Source organism: Ursus maritimus, unplaced genomic scaffold (assembly GCF_017311325.1).
Source record: "Ursus maritimus isolate PB19 unplaced genomic scaffold, ASM1731132v1 scaffold_13, whole genome shotgun sequence".
Classification (NCBI taxonomy): domain Eukaryota; kingdom Metazoa; phylum Chordata; class Mammalia; order Carnivora; family Ursidae; genus Ursus; species Ursus maritimus.
This window is the reverse complement of record NW_024423675.1, coordinates 54,174,600-54,196,058: the sequence shown is the minus strand read 5'-3', so window position 1 is coordinate 54,196,058 and position 21,459 is coordinate 54,174,600. Positions and strand designations below refer to the sequence as shown.

Here is a 21,459-nt window from a genome sequence, read left to right as displayed (position 1 = left end):
GGGGGGGGGGGGGGGGGGTGCTACCGGAGGGGCGTCGCCGAAGGGATGACGTAAGAAGGCGTCGCGCCGAGAGTGACGCGTGGCGTAGACCACGACGGGCTGCGCCTGTCACACCCGCGGCTTGTTGCGGAGGAGGAGCGGGCGCCATGGCGGTTCTGCTGGAGACCACCTTGGGCGACGTCGTCATCGATCTGTACACTGAGGAGCGGCCGCGTGGTGAGGCCCGGGCCCCGCTCACGTCTCGCCGGGGCCACGATCTTCTTTCCCCACTGTCCTTTACTGCTCGGTCCCCTTGACTGGGTTCGAGCTTCTGGGTTGCTGGTGCCCACGACTGGGCTGTTTTATTAGCGGGCCGTGGCTCTAAAAGTTTTTGTGAGGAGCAGCCTCTCTCCTGTATCTGGGGCTGGCCAGTCGGGTGGCGGGAGCTTGTCGCATTAAATGCTTGCGGTGTGTGTGTGTGTTGCAGGCTGCATATACCATGCCCATAGCGTTCGTGGCTTTACTGCGCTTTACTTGTGAGAGGAACACAACCTGTATTCCTTGGTGTGTAATCAGTAAGTTCTTTAAGTTCTGATGGAAGCAGGAAGGATGTGTTTGGAGCAGTGAATGTGAGCATCCCGCCTGGGTGGAGGAAGGGCTGTCCGGAGATGTGCAGGGAGCCCTGGCGAGCACTCATGTATCGTCTGCTGTGCAAGACTATGCCAAGCTCTGGTATAGGCGTCTCATCCTTGAGGGTCTAATTTTCCACTGGGAGAAAAAGACGTGGGAGCCCCCTTAAGTGTTGTAGGTCTTACAACCCATTGTAAGTGTTGCAGTTGAAGAATGTCTAAGTTGCTATGGAAACCAGTGGAGGGAGTATTCTTTCCGGTTGGGGGCGGGGAGAAGCGAAGCAAGCCAAGAAAGTAGAACACTTGAACTAGCTCTTTCAAAGAAGAGTGGGAATGAGGGTGGTTTGGTGTTTTGTTTTGTTTTTTGCTTGGAATTTTCTGGAAACAGCAAGTAGTTTGGCACGGCTTGAAGGAGTGATACGTGAGGTGGAATGGCAGACTAAGAGTCTGGTCGTATAGGTTGTATTGATTAGGTCAGATGTGAATAGTCTTGTGTGCCTTACTGATGGCTAGGATCTTTGAAGGTTTTAAAAGCAGGATTGAGGCATGGCAAGTTTGTTTAGGAAGATAACAGGCAATAGTGTGGAGACTGTAACAGAACTGGGAGAAACTAGAGGCCACAGAGATTAGTTACAATCAGGATCCTGTCCCCTTGGAATGCAGAGTCTATCAAAGAGGATGAAACAGTACATACAGTCTTTCTGCCCTATTACACGCTGTCCCACACCGAATTGTACGCCCCCAACAGTACATGCTCAATCATACTTCTGTGCCTTTCTCATACTGTTGCCTCTACTCCCACGTTTCTCTCTACTGTTGTCCTTTTGGCAAGGTTTCTGCTTATTATTCAAACCTTGGATCAAGCATGATTTCTTCTGCGAAGCTTTCCCTTGTCTCTAAGCTGAATTAGATCTGTTTCTTCTGCTCTTTCTGAGATCTTTTCAAACAGCATGTAATACATTTTGTTACATCATTTACCTGTTATCCTGCAAATCTTGTTTCCTCTCAAGAATGTAAACTCCAAGAGGGCAGGGACTACGCCTTCCTTGTCTTTCTATCCTAAGCACCTGGTGCAGTGCCTGCCACTTTGTACACACTGAAGGCTCATTACAGTGACTAGTGTGTGTGTGTGTGTGTGTGTGTGTGTATATGTTTATTAGTTAAGACTCTGAGTGCAGATGATAGAAACTCAAACTGGCTTAAACAAAGAAAATAATTGATTGCCTCCTGTTAGTAAGCTTGGCTTTAAGGATGTTGGGATCCAGGGATTCAAAGGATGCTATAGGGAATTGTATTTTTCGTCTCTTAGTTTTGCTTTTCTTTGAATTTGTTTGACACTCTCTTCATGTGGGACAGCACCTGGCAAATGAATGGGCCTCTTTCCCCAGGGTTGTGAGGAACTAAAGGGGAGGTAGGATTATCCTACCTAGTTCACACAGACAGAATAGACAAACAGTGATTCTGCAAAGATAATTTGGAAGACTAAAAACATAAACCCACCCCATTTGTATGTATTTGTAAGCCGGTGATTGGATATTTACTTACATGTATAACTACTTAAAACTTTATAGTAAATATATCCAGACTTAGTTTTCTTCCTCTTTCCCTCCGTCTCTCCCTTCCTTCCTTTTTTTAACTTTTTATTATAGAAAACTTACATACAGAAGGAGAAGGAGTTGTGAAAATGAGCCCTCATGTGCCACTGACCAGTTAATGAACAGTTGTCAACATATAACCAATATTGTTTCATTTATACTGGATTTTTTGTAATAAATCCATTATAAGACTTATTAAATCTACAGTTACTTCAATTTGTATTTCTAAAAAGTGATTAAAAAAAACACAAATCATTCTCACATCTGAAAAAATTGGCAATAATTTTTTGGTATCATATTTTCCTTTTGTCTCATAAGTGTTTAAAAAATATTTGGTAATTTAAGGATCCAAACAAGATTCATTTATTATATTGGCTGGTATAGCTCTTAGCTATCTTTTTAATCTATAGAGTCTCCCCCTTGCCTTTTTTGAAAAAAAAATTGTTTGAGTTTAGTTGACACATAATGTTACATTAGTTTGAGGTGCAAGATAGTGATTCAACTTTTCTATACATTATGCTGTGTTCACCACCCCCCCCTTGCTTATTTTTAAAGACTTTATTTTTTAGAGCAATTTAAGGTTCATAGCAAAACTGAGGGGAAGATATGTAGAGAGATTTCCCGTATACCCCCTGTGGCCACATATGTGCATATGTGTTTTCAATATCCCCCACCACAGTGTACCTTTGTTGTACATTTGTAGCATTTGTACTATGTAACACTGTAACCTTGTTATTACAGTGGTACATTTGATGAACCTACATTGACATATCATAATCCATAGTTTACATTGAGGTGCATTCTGGGTGTTGTACAGTCTATGGATTTGGACAAATGTATAATGCATATATCCACCATTACAGTATCATACAGAAAAATCATGCCCTAAAAATCTTCTGTGCTCTGCCTATTTATTTGCACCCATCTCCCCAACTCCTGGCAACCAGTGATCTTTTACTGTATCCATAGATTTGTTTTTTCCAGAACGTTATATGGATGGAATCCATACAGCATGTAATCTTTACAGATTGGTTTCTTTCAAGTTGCAGTACGCATTTAAAGTTCCATATTTTTTCATGGCTTGATAGCTTGTTTCTTTTTAGTAGCAAATAATATTCCATTGCCTGGATGTACCACATGTTATTTATTCAGTCACCTACTGAAGGACATCTTGGTTGTTTACATATTTTGGCAATTGTGAACAAACCTGCTATAAACATGTGTGTGCAGGTTTTTGTGTGAGCATACATTTTCATTTCCTTTGAGTAACTACCAAGAGGTGTGATTGCTAGATTGTATGGTAAGAATGTGTTCAGTTTTGTAAGAAACTGCCAAGGTCCATAGGTTATATTGGTTCATATCTTTTAATCTATAAGTTCTTCCCCACCCCCATCCCCCATTTTTCCCTTAACAACTTTTTTTTTTTTAAGAGTTTACTTATTTATTTGAGAGAGAGAGAGGAGAGAGTATGAGCTGGGGAGGAGCAAAGGGAAAGAGAGGAACAAGCCGACTGTGCGGAGCCATCACAGGGCTCGATCCCAGGACCCTGAGATCATGACCTGAGCTGAAATAAGAGTTGGAGGCTTAACCGACTGAGCCACCCAGGTGCCTCTACCTTAACAACTTTCTGAGAAGGAATCTGAGTCATTTTTTTAATAGAATTTCCCTCATTTTGGTTTTGACTGATTTTATCCTTGGGGTATCTTTAAAGATATATATATTTTTTAAGATTTTATTTATTTATTTGACAGAGAGAGACAGCCAGCGAGAGAGGGAACACAAGCAGGAGGAGTGGGAGAGGGAGAAGCAGGCTCCCAGCAGAGGAGCCTGATGTGGGGCTCGATCCCAGAATGCAGGGATCACGCCCTGAGCCGAAGGCAGACGCTCAACGACTGCGCCACCCAGGCGCCCCCTTTAAAGATATTTTTATCTCTTCTGTTTCTCGTAAATTGCCACTTTGATCTAGAGCCTTGATAAGGTACAGGTTTAATGTTTCTGGCAAGAACATTTTCATATAAGGTAGTCTGCACTTCAGCTGTATCGCATTCAGGAAGCACTTGATGTCTGGTTGGTTCTTTCTGTGAAGTTACAATTGGTTGGTGGGTTCAGGCTTGTCTACCTGATGTATCTGTTCCAGTGTCCCCATTAACTTTTCATCTAAAGATTTTGGCAGGCATTGATGATCACTGCCTAGATCTATTATTTTTGTTTTCTAGTTAAAGGACTACTCTTTTGTATTTCACAGTAATCCCAGAAATGTATTTTTCTAGGAAAACAATGAAAATCCTGATATTCAAGATCTTTGAATACCTTGGTCTATTTACCCTCTATTACTTTGTATTACCAGAGTGTTACAGAGCTTAGACTGGTCTTTTGGACCCTTCAAAAAACATTTATATTTGCGCATCCAGACTTATTCATACTGTCTTCCCAGCTTGAAATGCTCACTCTCTACTCTGTCTAGTTCTCTTAATGCCCACCTTAAGCCTCTCTGTGAGGTCTTCTCATTTCCCTGGCCAGAAACAATCTCTCTTTTGCACTCTCGTGGCTTTTTAAAAACCACTTTTTACCATTTTACTAAAAAGTGGCACAGATGGTATTATTAGATATATCCGGTATTGTAACTGTTTTTGCTCGGGTATAAGGACCCTGGACAGCCTCATAGTTCTTTCTGTCTGGTTTCTAGCTTAGTGTTCTGAGAGTTTGTTAGTGTACAACTAGACTATGCACTTGTTGAGGGGTGGGACTATGGTTTAATGGCATTTGTGATAGCAGTGCCAAGCACCTAGAAGATACCCCGTAAATATTTATTGAATAAATGAGTGCATTTATATGAGAAAGCTGGTACATGATAAGTATATAGGTTTTTGTGAAGAACTCTTTAGTCATCATTACAGAAATTGGTCTCAGATATTTGATTTTTCTCTAATTTATATAATTTGTACCCATTTTCAGATATTCTAATAGTTTCTTTTCCATCATAGTATCCTCCCGGGGTTTTTTTCTCTTGCAAAACTAATCCACTAATAAATGGTTGCCTATCCCAAGTAAGTGTTAGTTTCCTTCATTAGCTCAGATGCCCAAGAAGTCCTAAGAAAAAGAGAATGAAAAGACAATTTAAAATATATTGCCTTTTTCTAGACTTACTGCCTTTTTTATGATTTAGGGTATTTGATCATTAGGGGGTATTTGTATGGTAATTTAGAAATTACATTATGCCAACTGTGCATTCACTTGATTCAAAATGTTTTTGTGAACTACTATGATAAATTTAGTATTTACTTTTCTTTCAGCCTGCTTGAATTTCCTGAAGTTGTGCAAAATAAAGTATTACAATTATTGTCTTATTCACAATGTACAGGTGAGTTGGTGGTATTAGTCATGTCCTTTATTATTGGAACCATCTAGCAAACTCTGTGAATTAACAAAGTATCCTGTTTATTATAGAGGGATTTTATCATACAAACTGGTGATCCTACAGGGACTGGCCGTGGAGGAGAGTCTGTTTTTGGGTGAGTTCTTTTATTTTTAAATGAGAAAAAATAGAATTGCCTCTTAACAGTGTTATCTAACATATTTCAATCTGCATTTTAAAATACAGTTCAAATATAGATTTTTTCCAAGTTCCCTAAGTGTCTATAGAAAAAAAAAAAAGAATATTTTGAATCATAGTGGCATTTCTAATAAAGAAATGGTAATCCTATTTCTTACTAGTACTTTGTATTTCATGTTGAGAGTACTTATATTTTATAACTTTATTACATGTATTTTCAGTCAACTGTATGGTGATCAAGCAAGCTTTTTCGAGGCTGAGAAGGTGCCAAGAATTAAGCATAAGAAGAAAGGCACTGTGTCCATGGTGAACAATGGCAGTGATCAACATGGATCTCAGGTTAGGAAATAAGTTGAAAGATAAGTTTTGTTTTACTTTTTTTATTATTTTTTTTATAGAGAACATTTTAAAAAAGATTTTATTTATTTATTTGAGAGAGAGAGAGAGAGCACGAGCCGGGGAAGGGGGAGAGGGACAAGCAGGCTCCTTGCTGAGCAGGGAGCCCAATGCAAAGCTCAGTCCCAGGACCCTGGGATCATGACCTGAGCCGAAGGCAGATGCTTACCTGACTGAGCCACCCAGGAGCCCCAAGATGAGTTCTGTTGTAAAATGAAGGACTGGAAAGAGCCACAAGTTATCTTTTTAAGCTCTCCAATAAGAAGAGAATTTCAAAGATAATTGTTAGAAGAAAAATATTATACTATTATTTTTATATAAAAAAATTATTTTGGGGGGTGCTTGGCTGGCTTAGTTAGTAGAACATGTGACTCCTCAGGATTGTGAGTTTGAGCCCCGTGTTGGGTGTAGGGATTATTTAAAAATAAAACCTTTTAAAAAGATTGCTTTGTTCTTTTTAAAAATTTATTTATTTATTTATTTATTTATTTATTTATTTAGAGAGAGAATCAAGGGAGAGAGAGGATCTTAAGCAGGCTCCATGCCTAACATAGAGCCTGACATGGGGCTCGATTTCACAACCCTGAGATCATGACCTTAGCTGACATCAAGAGTCAGATGCTTAACCAGCTGAGCCACCCAGTCACCCATACTTTGTTTTTTTAAATGTAAGGCGTGTCCCCTGTGAGGAGTTCAGAAAATATAGAAAAGTACATGGGAGAAAAATAACATTATCCACAATCCTACTATGCATGGATCATCACTGTTCACATTGTGGTTTGTTTCCTTTTGGTATTTATTACTTCAGAACAGATCATGTTGAGAACCTTTCATTCATTGTCTAATCCTCACTACAACCCATTTTGGGGTAGGTGCTTTTTTACCCCTCATAGTAAACACGTGAGGAAACTGAGCTTTGGTTTGCCCAAGTATTTTAAACAATCAGGGAAGCATCTGTGTGTGTATTGATATTTTATGTATACGCTTGTTCTTTTTCATTAGTACTAGTAACAAGTGGGTAAGAATCCATGCAGTGAATGTAGAGTATTGCTTCTGTGTGTTTTTGTCAGTCTATGACTGATTTCAGTTTGAATTAATAGATACCTATTTATATTTTTCTGTGTCTTTCTGTGCAGTTTCTTATTACTACAGGAGATAATTTAGATTACCTTGATGGTGTTCATACAGTGTTTGGTGAGGTGACAGAAGGCATGGACATAATTAAGAAAATTAATGAGACCTTTGTTGACAAGGACTTTGTACCATATCAAGATATCAGGTGTGGTTGCTATCTCAATGTGCTAGAAAGTTTTAATACTGTGATGTTTGTGGAGATGGCAAGCATAGGACTGCTTTTTGGATAATTCCAAAATGTGAATTAATATGAGACTATATGAAGCCATAAAGTAAAAAAGACCTTTTGTATTTTTATACTTCTACTAATTATTTATAATTGCTTATGTTGGGAGGAATTATTAATCCTTAATTTAGTTTTTTAAAAATGCATATAATTGAGAAATATGGCAAAAGTACTAAGATTTACACATATTAATATTAGATATATTATTTTAGAGTAATGCAGGGTAGTAAATCTAATATCAAACAATGGAAAACAGTAACACTAATTGTGAAAGTATATTATAGGAATATAGACTTGTGCATTAAAATTTAAATGCCTCTGATTTTTGGGCATTAGAGATACTTAAGACATTTGTTAAAATCTTTATAAAAAGTAAAACATGGATTCTGAAATAATGAAATGTAACCTTTGATTTGGATTTATTTTGTAAGGATAAATCATACAGTGATTTTAGATGATCCGTTTGATGACCCTCCTGATTTATTAATTCCTGATCGATCACCAGAACCTACGAGGGAACAGCTAGATGTAAGTAGAGTCCTCTTGTGATTGAATGTACATGCATATTAATGCTTTGCATAGATTTTGCTTTTTAGTCTATTAAAACTTATTTCTTCAGAATGACTATCTTGCTTGATCAATTCTACTAGGACAAGTTTAGCATTCTTTTTCTCTTCCATAGAGATTTTCATTTTTCTAGCTATCTTTTCATTTCCCTAATTTCCTTTCTTCAATTTCTGTTCCACTAGCAGAGCCTTAGCTCTGAAGCCTGTGTGAATACCTTGTGAAAATGTTTTTCTTGTCTCCTAACTCTAGGAGTGTAGCTTTAAGGCTAAGGTAAACTACCATCGTGTAAGGGAGCTTTTCAACTGGGAACACTCTGGAGCCACGCTAGAACCCAGAAATTTTTGTGGAATAATACAGACTTTTCCTTCAGATTTTTTAAAGTACAAGTTTCTGTTTGTGAAGCTTTCTTAAAGCTGAATTGATGTTCATGGTTGGGATTTGGTGTTTAATTTTTAAGGTCACTTATTTTCTGCATTCAGCACTGAGGTGGATACCAGATAGTTTCTTTATAATGTTTATCTTGATTTAACAATAAATTAGAAGCTTAGTCTGGCTCATATTATCAGATTAATTTAAATCATTTTTCAGAGGCTTGTAAGTTTCAGTTTCTATTCTAACACATTTGATGGAACTAAGGATAAAGCATCATGGCTCCCGTGTTTCTCAGATTTTTCAATTCTTTCACTGTATGTTTAAGTAACTTCTGCCTTACAGAGTGGTCGAATAGGAGCAGATGAAGAAATTGATGATTTCAAAGGAAGATCAGCTGAAGAAGTAGAAGAAATAAAGGCAGAAAAAGAGGCCAAAACTCAAGCTATTCTATTAGAAATGGTAAGATGATTATCTTTATTCAGATAGTTTTCTGCAATTTATTTAATCTATAACTCATTGTGAGTTTATTATTGGCTTTTTTTTTCTTTTCTTTTGGGGATAGGGAGAGGGCAGGACTCGGGGGGAGAGGGAGAGAGAGAATCTTGAGCAGGTTCCACACACAGCACAGAGCCAATGTGGGGCTTGATCCCACAGCTCTGACATAATGACCCGAGCCAGAATTAAGAGTTGGACACTTATCCAGCTGAGCCACCCAGGCACCCCTATTTTTGGCTCTTTGATAGTCAAGAGTATTAAAAATTTAGCTTAGAGTTTTTTTCTGGATTAAATTTTATATGACATAATACAAGAAAGTAAAGAAATTTGATTCCAAAATCAGTATAGTGCCAATTTACAACTGTACATTGAATTTCAGTTGTTTATATTCATCTCATTTTTGAAGAGTGTTTATTGGACCGAATTTTATGGTTTTTTTTTTTTAAGATTTTATTTATTTATTTGACAGAGAGACACAGCCAGCGAGAGAGGGAACACAAGCAGGGGGATTGGGAGAGGAAGAAGCAGGCTCCCAGTGGAGCAGGGAGCCCGATGTGGAGTTCAATCCTAGGCTGAGCCACCCAGGCACCTCCCGGATTTTATGTATATTAAAGAATAATTCTTTGTATGACTCAAGTGTTGAGGTTAAGTAGTTACATGATACAAGGAACCTGGGTAGAAATTGAGTACTCTAAAACATACTCCTTTGTATTACTAGTAGGAAGTCATTTGGGGAACAGTTCTTTAGAACTGATTAATTGACCTACCAGACATTTTTTCCATTTGTGGAAAAAATTTTCCAATTTTTTGTGGAATAGGCATTTCAGTAACATAGTAGATCGTCAATAAATATCTGAATGGATCATTCAGTTTTTATTATCATTGTTTTATATAGTAGAGCTTTCAAATTCCTTGTCTGTTTCAAAATTCATATTCACATCACCAGTCTGAAGAAATAAATATTAAAGACAATAATTCAAGAAAACTTGACTGGATTAAAAAAAATTTGAAAATTCACACTGTGTAGCTGAGACTGTTGGCCCAGAACAACCAACAGCATGACAAATTCTAAGAAAGTTACTGAACTTAAAAATCTTTTTTTTAAAGATTTATTTATTTATTTTAGAGAGAGAGAGTGCGGTGGGGAGGGGCAGAGGGAGAGGGAGAGAGTGTTAAGCAGACTCCACCATGAGTGGAGAATCTGACGCAGGACTCAGTCTCATAACCCTGAGATCATGATCTGAGCTGAAATCAAGAGTTGGATGCTTAACCTACTGTCGCACCCAGGCATCCCAAAAGAAAAATCTTTTGAGCAGCTGGGCAACAAAAGTGACTTATAAGGGAAAGAGTATTAGATTATCATCAGAGTTTTTTTGTTTTTGTTTTTTTTAAAGATTTTATTTATTTATTTGCCATAGAGAGAGAGAGTACAAGCAAGGGGAGCAGCAGGCAGAGGGAGAAGCAGGCTCCCTGCTGAGCAAGGAGCCCAATTTGGGCTCGATCCCAGGACCCTGGGACCATGACCCGAGCTGAAGACAGACGCCCAGCCTACTGTGCCACCTAGGCGTTCCTATCATCAGAGTTTTTAATAGCAAAAGTGTAGCCAGTTTATGCCAGAAAGACGTTGGATTAACCTAACAAAACCTTTTATTTTCAGATAATTTCAAATTTATGAGAAAGTTACAAAAATTGTATAGAGAACTTCTCTATACCTTTTACTCCGATTCACCAATTTTTTTTTTTTTTTTTTAAGAGAGGGAGCGAGGGCAAGGAGGGGCAGAGGGAGAGGGAGAATCTTAAGCAGCTTCCATGCCCAGTGCAGAGCCCAGCACGGAGCTCAGTCTCACAACTCTGATAATCATGACCTGAGCTGAAATCAAGAGTCAGATGCTTAACCAACTGAGCCACCCAGGCACCCCAAAATTCACCAGTTTTAACATTTTTGCCAGTTCTGCTTGATTATTCATTCTCTCTCTCCCCTCTCCTCTTGCTTTGATTATATATGCACATATATATATTATTTTTTCTGGACCAGTTGAAAATAAGTCCAATAATTCCCAAACATCATTCCTTTTTACCTCTTACATCAATGTGTATTTCCGAAGAGCAACAATATTACCGTACATATTCACAGTCCAGTTATCAAATCAGGGTATTTAAAATTGATAGAAATTACAGCCCATATTTCAATTTTGTCAGTTATTTCAGTAATATCTTTTATAGCTTTTCCCATTCAGTCTAGAATCCAGCTCATAATCAATCATCTGTTGCATTTAGTTATCATGTTTCTTCTAACCTTTGGAAGAATTCCTTAACCCGTCTTTATTTTTCATGTTATTAACATTTTTGAGGAGTATAGGTATCTGTATATAGAATATTCTTCAATTTAGGTTTATCTACTGTTGCCTTGAGATTAGATTCAGATTATACACACCACCAGAATACTACATAAGTGACCTCAGATGTTACATTTGTAGGTATACAATATCTATCTGCCCTTCACTGGAAAGTGTTCATTTTAATTACTCGATCAAGGTAATCCACTGTCTAAGGTCTCCACTGCATACTTTCTGTTTTCCCCATGTAACTAGTAGCAGTCTGTAGCGTTTGAGACCTTTCAGATACCTTGTTCCTTATCACACTGTGTCTGTGGATTTCTTAGCTGTTCATGATTCTTATCTGAACCAATCTCGACTCTGATGGGTGCAAAATGGTGATTTTCTAACTCCACTACTCCTTCCATATTGTCAGCCTGCCTTCTGTAAGGAACAGCCCTCCTTTCTTATCTTTTTATTATATGTTCATTTTTGGTATGGATTCATGGATTCCTTTTTTTATTTTTATTTTAATAAATAGGTTTTATTTTTTAAAGCTGTTCGTGGTTTGTTTATTTATGAAATTTTTTTTAAAGATTTTGTTTATTTATTTGTCAGAGTGAGGGGGAGAAAGAGAACACAAGCAGGGGTAGCAGTGGGGGGAGGGAGAAGCAGGCTCCCTGCTGAGCAAGGAGCCCGATGTGGGATTCGATCCCAGGATCCTGGGACCATGACCCAAGCCGAAGGCAGACGCCCAACCGACTGAGCCACCCAGGCGTCCCTACTTATGTATTTAAAATATTTTATTTATTTATTTGAGAGAGAGAGAGAGCACGAGAAGGGGGAGGGGCAGAGGGAGAGAGAGAAGCAGACGCCCTCCTTAGCAGGGAGCCAGATATGGGGCTCGATCCCAGGAGTCCAGGATCATGACCTGAGCTGAAAACAGATGCTTAACCGACTGAGCCACCCAGGTGCCCCACTGTTTTAGGTTTATAAAAAAAAAATTGAACAGAAAGTACAGAGAATTCCTGTGTACCCCCCCAACAGTTTTTCTTATTAACATCTTGCGTTAGTGTGGTACAATTGGTGAGCCAATATTGATATATTATCAAGTAAAGTCCATAATTTACATTAGGTTTTAGTTTTTGTGTTGTACATTCTGTGGGTTTTGAGAAATGTATAACGATATATATCTACCATTATATATCATAGAGAATAGTTTCACTGCCCTAAAAATCCTCACATATTCATCCCTGCCTGCCCCCAACCCCTGGCAACCACTGATCTTTTTTATCATCTGCATACCTGTGGGTTTTCCAGAGTGTCATATTATTGGAATCATATAGTATATATCCTTTTAAGATTAACTTCTTCTACTTAGCCATATGCATTTAAGTTTCCTCCATGTCTTTTTGTGGCTTGATAGCTCATTTCTTTTGGTCACAAAATTGTATTCCATTGTTTGGGCATACCACAGTTTGTGTATCCATTCACCTTTTAAGAAATGTCTTAATTGCTTCCAAGTTTTGGCAAGTATGACTAAAGTGGCTATAAACATTTGTGTGTAGATTTTTATATAGACAGAAGTTTTTAACTCATTTGGGTAAATATCTAAAGGTGTAATTACTAGACTTTATGGTAAGATTATGTTGCTCTTTGTAAAAAACTGCCAAGCTGTCTTCCAAACTGGCTGTCCATTTTGCATTCCCACTAGTAATGATTGAGAGTTCCTGGGATGCCTGAGTGGCTCAGTACGTTAAGTGTCTGCCTTTAGCTCAGGTCACCTGGGATTGAGTCCTGCATTTGGCTCCTTGCTCAGCAGGGAGCCTGCTTCTCCTTCTGCCTGCCACTCCCCCTGCTTGTGTATGCGCTCTCTCTCTATGACAAATAAATAAATAAAATCTTTTAAAAAAATTGAGAGTTCCTGTTGCTTAACATCCTTGCCAGCATTTGGTATTGACAGTGTTTTGGATTTTAGCCATTCTAATAGGTGATCCTGTGTTGTTTGATTCTCAATATTAACAGGATTCATCCTTTTTTTTTTTTTTTTTTTTTTTTTTTTTTTTTAGTTTTATTTCCATAAGTAATCTTAGGGCTTGAACTCAACTACCCTGAGATCAAGAGTCACACACTCCTCTGACTGAGCCAGCCGGGTGCCCCTGTTTTTTGTTTTTTTTTTTTTGAAGTAAGCTCTATGCCCAATCATGAGGCTTGAACTCACAACCCTGAGATTAAGAGTCACATGCTCTACCAGCTGGGCCAGTCAGGTGCTCCTCTATCTTCTATTTTTATTTTTTAATTTTTTAAATTATTCTTTTAATGTGGGGCTTGAACTCATGACCCTGAGATCAAGACCTGAGCTGAGATTGAGAGTCGGATGCTTAACCGACTGAGTCATGCAGGCACCGCATCTTCTATTTTTAAAAAACATAAAACTGAAAGGAAACCAAACAAAAAAAACCATTAGTTCCTTTTACTTCGTGTCTAGTACAATGATAATTCAACTATTTTGTAGTGTTAGTTTTAAATTTCATAGTTGTTATGAATATTTAAAATTCCTTATAGTATTTTATTATTTATTGTTTTTAATTTTTTAAAAGATTTTATTTACTTATTTGTAAGAGAGTAAGAGTGAGTAAGCACAAGCAGGGGGAGCAGCAGGCAGAGGGAGGAGCAGGCTTCCTNNNNCTGAGCAGGGAGCCCGATGCGGGACCTAATCCCAGGACCCTGAGCCAAAGTCAGATGCTTAACCAACTGAGCCATTCAGGTGTCCCTGAGATTTTATTTTTAAGTAATCTCTACACCTAGTGTGGGGCAAACTTAGAACTCCAAGATCAAGAGTCACGTGTCCCACTGACTGAGCCAGCCAAATGCCCCCCCTTATAGTATTTTATTTTTTTTACTTGTTTGTTTGTTTTTAAGATTTTATTTATTTATTTGACAGAGCACAAGCAGGGGGAGCAGCAGGCAGAGGGAGAGGGAGAAGCAGGCTCTCCACTGATAGGGAGCCTGATGTGGGGCTCAGTCCCAGGACCTTGGGATCATGACCTGAGCTGAAGGCAGATGCTTAATGACTGAGCCACCCAGGTGTCTCCCCCCCATATTTTAAAGTTACTTTTTTTTTTTTTTTTAAGATTTTATTTATTTATTTGACAGAGAGAGATAGCCAGCGAGAGAGGGAACACAAGCAGGGGGAGTGGGAGAGGAAGAAGAGGCTCCCAGCAGAGTAGGGAGCCTGATGCAGGGCTCAATCCCAGGACCCTGGGATCACGCCCTGAGCCGAAGGCAGACGCTTAACGACTGAGCCATCCATGTGCCCCTAAAGTTACTTTTGACTAAGTAGTATAGCAAGTTCTTTTTTAACTCGTTAATCTTTTTTTTTCTTTTGTGCTTCCTTTAAGTGTGGTATTATAGGTACTTTTCAGAATTTTTACTGATTGGCTCTTCCCCTTACATTTGTGGTATTGCTTATTGGACACAGATTATTGTCTTTAAAAAAAAATTTTTTTTTTTTAAAGTAAGCTTTACACTCAACATGGGACTTGAACTCATTACCCTGAGATCAAGGGTTGTTTGCTGTACTGACTGAACCAGCCAGGCACACCAGATTATTGTCTTTTGATAGTCTTCAGAAACACCGAACAGATCTTACTGGCTCTGTTGGTTATTACTGTTTCTGATTTAAAATAATTTTTTTAAAGTGTTCTTATCCAAGAGGAGACACTTTACATGATAATGTTATCAGAAATTATCTGAGTTTTCGTGTATATGTATAAAGGAATATTGTTTTCCTGTCTAAAGGTCCATGGGAAATACAGTTTTCCTACAGTGACACCAGTTCCATCATCATGGTTTTCTCCCATAGTTACCCTCACTGGTTCTTCAGTAGGAATGGGATTCTCTGCTCAGTGCAGTAGTTGTCTGTGAAGTTGACTTCAGTTTGTCCAAAGTAGAAGATGATAGTGGGGTTAAGCATAAAAAGCTAGAAACACTGTCCAGGAATTGTTGCTGTTTTATATTGAACAACAGTGTGGAAAGAATGGGGCATTACTGAGAAGCCAGAGTCAGGATGATAATATTTTTTAAAAGTTTAAAAACAAGCAAAACTGAAACTATATTGCTGGGGATACATACTTAAGTGGGAAAACTACAGATATAGGGGAATGGCCAAAAAGGAAAACCAAAAAGCAGGACATTTGGTATTCTGGTGAGAAAGGCGGAGTCATGGGATTAGGTGACATTTTAGTTCTTTAGCTAGTTGTTGGCATCATGGGTGTTTTTTATTTTCATGCTTCATAACTTAGATATACTTTATATAAATTCTTTTTTTAATATATCAAATACTTGAAGAAAGAAAAACAGGAGATGAAATTAGGACATTGAAGCCAGATAGATCTGGATTCAAATCCCAGCTTTGTTGCTTACTACTATGTGGCCTTAAGTTAGTTATGAAACATTTTTGAATTTTACTTTATTCATTTTTAGAATGGAAACTACGTGGTTGTTTTAAGAATTGGTTAGTAGTGTATATGAAGTGCCAAGCATGATGCTCATACGAAGTCAGAGGTAGACAAGTATTAGCTATTAATATTACTACCAGGAACATTGTAATTTCCAATTTTGAAATCTTACTTAGATTTCTTTTCCTAAGCCTGTAGTAGATTTCTAATGTAAATTTAGTTGTTTAGAGAAATAGCATTTTGGGCTAGAGAGGATATTTAGAATAGAAACAACAAAGGAATTGATTTAAATTTTTGTTTACTTATATTTTAGGTGGGAGACCTACCTGATGCAGATATTAAACCTCCAGAAAATGTGCTGTTTGTATGTAAATTGAATCCAGTGACCACTGATGAAGATCTGGAGATAATATTCTCAAGATTTGGGCCCATAAGAAGGTAATCTCTAGAATTAGTGAAAGATTTTAGAAAAACTGGGTATTGGTGGTTTGTAATGACATTTTTTGATGAATTGGTGAACTCTAGAATTTTGTAGTGGTGAATTTTACAGATGAGTCTTTTGTACAGTAGAGAAGAAAAATATGTATTTACATGTGTGTGTATGTGTGCATACAAATAAATACACATACATATGTATATATACATAATTAAATGATTGTCCCACTTCCAACACACACATTTTTGCCTTAAAACAAGAAGTGAATGGAACAGTTCCCCTCATTTCATGTTTTTAATATGAGGCTCAGAGGGTACCTGGGTTGCTCAGTCAGTTAAGCGTCTGCCTTCGGCTCGGGTCATGGGGATCGAAGCCCACGTCGGGGTCTCTGTTTGGTGGGAGCCTGCTTCTCCCTCTCTCTGCCGCGCCCCCTGTTTATACTCTCTCTCAAATAAATAAATAAAATCTTAAAAAAATAATAAAAAAATAAAATGAGACTTATGATATGTGAGGAAATGGACAATCCACGTGGTTTCAACTCCATCTTATAGGTCCTCTTATTTGATTGTCAAGGTGGATTAGTTCTATATAATAGCTATACTTATGGGGTTAATTTAAGCTTGGTTTATATTAAATTTGAAAACTACAAAGCATAAACTTATTAAATCTGTATATATGTATGAATGTACATATATTATTTTACAGTAACATTAGATATTCTGTAATTCATCTACATTTGGACCAGAAGTGAATTGTGACTTAAAGAATTTTTTAGCAGTTTACTTTTGGCACAGGAAAGTAAATAGTTTTATCTTATACTTTCTTCAGTGCATTAGAAATTTAGGGCTATATAGGTCAAGATTGGGCATTTAGACTAGAATTGAGATAATTTTGTTACTACACTGGTGAACTATTTTTTTTCATTGTTATTGAAAAAACTTGGAAGAATATAGTTCCACGAGTTTAACTTTGACTTTTTTTAATGAGGTTGTTTTTGGTTTTTTTTTTGAAGATTTTATTTATTCGTCAGAGAGAGAGAGAGAATGAGCAGAGAGAGCAGCAGGCAGAGGGAGAAGCAGGCTCCCCGCTGAGCAAGGAGCCATATGTGGGACTTGATCCCAGGACCATGATATCATGACCTGAGCTGAAGGCAGACACTTAACTGACTGAGCCACCCAGGTGTCCCATAAGAGGGTTCCCCCCCCAAAAGTTTGTTTGTTTATTTGTTTATTTGTTTATTTGTTTATTTGTTTATTTGTTTATTTATTTATTTATTTATTTATGTGTGAGAGGCAGAGGGAGAAGCAGATTCCCCACTGAGCAGGGAGCTTGACTCGGGGTGTGATCCCAGGACCCCAGGATCATGACCTGAGCCAAAGGTAGACGCTTAACTAACTGAGCCACCCAGGTGCCCCTTAACTTTGACTTGTAATAACTGGCTTATTTTGTTCTTCACTTTTGAAGAGTAAGAGTAAATGCATTTTCTTTAAAGTCACTTTTTCCAAACTTTCTTTCAGTTGTGAAGTTATTCGGGATTGGAAAACAGGAGAATCCCTCTGTTATGCTTTTATTGAATTTGAAAAGGTAGGTCATAATATACATATTTTAAATTTATATTTATTTTATTCTTATATAGTGTTAAAATGTGGAAAATTATAGAACTCTCTAGTCTCTGAAATTAGAAAATTAGTTTACCCTTTATCTAGGCACCCAAGAAAAATAATTTTATTATATTCAAGTAGAGGGTAAATTCAACATCTGTTGATGTTAATATGTGTACCTTTACTTTAGGGTCAGGTGCAGTCTGAATTTATGTATCTTTAAAACTTTAAGGTTTTAGGTGAAGTCCTTCACATTGTATAAATGATTTTTCAGTACTGTTGATGTAGATCTATAACTGAGTAATAGAGAACTGGACTGGGTGTAAACTCCTAGATATTAACCCGAGCTGTCATTGACCACCTATTGTATGATATTTGTCAGTTTGTTTAGAACTCTTATTTATAGGCATTACCCTCCTTATAAATACAACTTGAATATTGGATTAGATACTATCTTCTAGATCTATAATAATAATGATGATAGTTTATGTCACCCAAATAATTTTCTTTAAGCCAGGCTTTATACTATTTGACCTGCATTTAACCCTCACAAGTCTATGAGATAGGTAGGTACTTTCCTCCTTTTCTAAATAAGTAAACTGAGACACATAGTGGTCATGTGACTTGATTAAAATCATACTGGATTAATCTCATAGCTGGGATTTGAATTTAGAAAAGTCTGACTCTGTTACTATTGCCTTTACCCACTATGGAGTCTGTGTCATTTCTTTATGCAGCTTTGAACTGGTGTGTGTCCAATAGTAGCTCCTTCCAAGTGATAGTTATTCCAGAGCATTTATCGAATACCTTCTATATTTCAGGCACTGCGATTAGCAGAAAAAAACTCACCAGAATTTCAGAGGCCCTCCCTATCACTGCTACTTCTAACATCATAGACCTGTTTTGTCTAATTTTAAACTTGATATAAATGTAAACATAGTATGTGTTTTTTTCGTCCAGCATCTTTGGCTTAAGTGTTTTATTCTTAAGATTTATACGTTACTACGTGAGCTTTTGTTAACTGTTTTCCTTCATTTCCATTGCCATGGTATTTCACTGTGTGTATATGGATTTTTGTTGCCATATAGTATTATGTGTATATAAAACAATTCAGATTTTCATTCAGCTGTTATGGACACTTGGGTCCTTTGTAGTTTTGAGCTATAATGAATGGTTTTACTGTGAACCATTTCTTTCATATGTTTTGGTGTACATATGTATGCATTTCTGTTGGGTATGTACCTATGAGTGAATTGCTGGGACATAGGGTAGTTGTGGCTATAGTAGGTTATTTCAGTCAGTTTTCCCAAGTAGTTATACTTTTTTTCCCCCAAAAGTGGTTATACTCATTTTCACTTCCACTAGCAATGTGTGAAAGTCCCTGTCATTCTGTATCTTTACCAGTTCTTGATATGGTCAGTTTTTTAAATTTTTATCCATTCTGGTGAATGTGTAGTGGTATCTTATGATGGTGTTATTTTGCATTTCCTTGGTTGCGCCCCCTTTCATATGTTTACATTGCATTTGGATGCCCCCCCCCCTTTTTTTTTTAAATGAAGTAAGTGTTCAAGACTTGCCCACTTTTTGATTGGGTGTTTGGCTGCCTTTTTCTTGATTTGTAAGAATTCTTTACATTTTCTGGATACAATCTTATTTTTTGGTTATATGTGTTACAGGTATCTTCTCTGTAGATTTGCCTTTTCCCCATTTTTTAATGGCGTCTTTTGATAAGCAAAAATTTCTGATTTTTAGATCAGTTTGTCAGTATTTTTCTTGTGGCTGGTTTTGAAAAACTTTGCCTACCCTCACAGTCATGAAAATATTCTCCAGTGCTACCTTTAGAAGGTCTGCTGTGAAATTATCTTTCTCATTTAGAGCTGTAATTTGATTTTTGTGTATTATGTGTATCATGTTAAATTTCATTTTTCTTATGTTGGATAGCAAGAGGACTCAGCATAGTTTATTAGAAAGGTTGTCCTATCCACACAGTTTGGCTGTGCCATCTTTGTCATAAATCAGGTGCCTACAAAATATCTGAGAACTTTCTCTTTAGGGAAATGGCACAGTGATGCAATTATGCCTGCCCGAGTATAATAATCATTACCGATTCATCAAACATACATTGATTGTTGGAGCTTCTGCCTGGCTTAGTCAGTAGAGCACGCGACTCTTGGGTCATAAGTTTGAGCCCTATATAGGGTGTAGAGCTTGCTTAAAACAAAAACAAGAACACCGATTGCCTATCATGTACCAGATGATGTTCTAAATGATGTAGATACACAGATGAATAAAGCTCTATTTGTATCTTTATGGAGTTTATAATCCACTTAATTCTTGACATACATGGTAAATAAAGAAATTATCACTAGTTTTTTTTTTTAATCTTCTCTGAATTTTCTCTAGTAAGTTGTGAGCACACCAAAGAATATGTTTCCAGGAATATAAGGGGTGATTGATCAGTGCTAGGTTGAAATGCATTACTTCTAGCCTTCGGATGTCAGAAACGGAGAAATGGGATTTGCAAAGTTGCTGACAGGAAGAATCCTTATGTAACACAGACCTTCGTATCTTAGGCCCACAGTCCATTATCCACACCCTTGGGAGTAGCTATGTTTCTGATTTCAGGCTTTTTTAGAACTTAGAAAGGTAATGGTGTGTATATGTGTGTGTACACACACCTCTGTGGGCTGTGTAATACTCCTCTGGGTCAGCACTCCATAATCATTCACAAAATATTTCTATGCTGAAACAAATGCATATTCATACCAAGTGGAAAAAATTAAGGCCGCAGTCTTCTGTTACGTCAGGTTTTGTTGTCAAATGGGTTTTAAACCAAATTTATAAAAACAGCTTTCAACTTTCAGAATATTTTTGGATTTCGAATGAAAGGGTTTGTGGATGGATGTGTACAGCACAATTTGTAAATGTATGTATGTCCACTACGGTCACACTGCCTCGGCTCAAATCCTGGCTCTCAGCTTTGCCAGCTGACCTTTGGCAACTTCTGTACCTTTCTAAACATACGTTTTTTCTTCGAGAAGATGGAGATAATAATAGGTAGTACGTCATATGCTTGTTATCAGAGTTAACTGAGCTCCTAGATGCAGAGCATGAAAAGCATCTGGTGTGTGGTAGGCACTCAGATATTAGTGTTAGTAACAACAGACTTGCTGTATATTCGGTATTTGTTCTAGCTGCAGAAATCTTCTCCATAAAGATTTATGCTTGAGTTTTTGTAATTACTATCAGGAAGAAGATTGTGAGAAAGCGTTCTTCAAAATGGACAATGTACTTATAGACGACAGAAGAATACATGTGGATTTTAGCCAGTCTGTTGCAAAGGTTAAATGGAAAGGAAAAGGTATGTTGGTTCAGCTTCCTTTGTTTCTGTTCACTGTGCATGCGTGTGCGTGCTTGTGCGTGCATGTGTGTGTGTGTGTGTGTCTGTACCTCCTTTACCTTCGAGCTGTTCATTAGGAGAAATGTCCACTGATGGCAGTTCTGCCATTGATGGTTTCACGTAGCTGCTAGCAAGAATCTAGATACAGAGGAGTGTGTGTGAGTGTGTATATGTGTATTTAAGCCGATTGTGAATATATTTACTATCTGTGAATGTGTTATAAATTACTTATAATTACCCATTGCAAACATGGCATATTTGCCAAGTAATGATTTTGATGGTTGTGGTGGCTTGGTTCTTC

At 37.5% G+C, this 21,459-nt stretch overlaps 1 protein-coding gene across 1 annotated transcript in view; it reads left to right on the top strand.

The window, feature by feature from the left end:
• Positions 1–80: 80 nt before the first annotated feature.
• PPIL4 (peptidylprolyl isomerase like 4) overlaps positions 81–21,459 on the top strand; it is a 32,663-nt gene continuing 11,284 nt past the window's right edge. The window contains exons 1-10 of the mRNA XM_040627945.1: positions 81–216; positions 5,497–5,564; positions 5,651–5,715; positions 5,978–6,095; positions 7,289–7,431; positions 7,944–8,040; positions 8,794–8,910; positions 16,035–16,159; positions 17,675–17,741; positions 21,008–21,119. Coding sequence (XP_040483879.1) covers positions 147–216; positions 5,497–5,564; positions 5,651–5,715; positions 5,978–6,095; positions 7,289–7,431; positions 7,944–8,040; positions 8,794–8,910; positions 16,035–16,159; positions 17,675–17,741; positions 21,008–21,119 — 982 coding nt within the window. The 5' untranslated portion in view covers positions 81–146. The remainder of the gene's footprint in view (positions 217–5,496; positions 5,565–5,650; positions 5,716–5,977; positions 6,096–7,288; positions 7,432–7,943; positions 8,041–8,793; positions 8,911–16,034; positions 16,160–17,674; positions 17,742–21,007; positions 21,120–21,459) is intronic.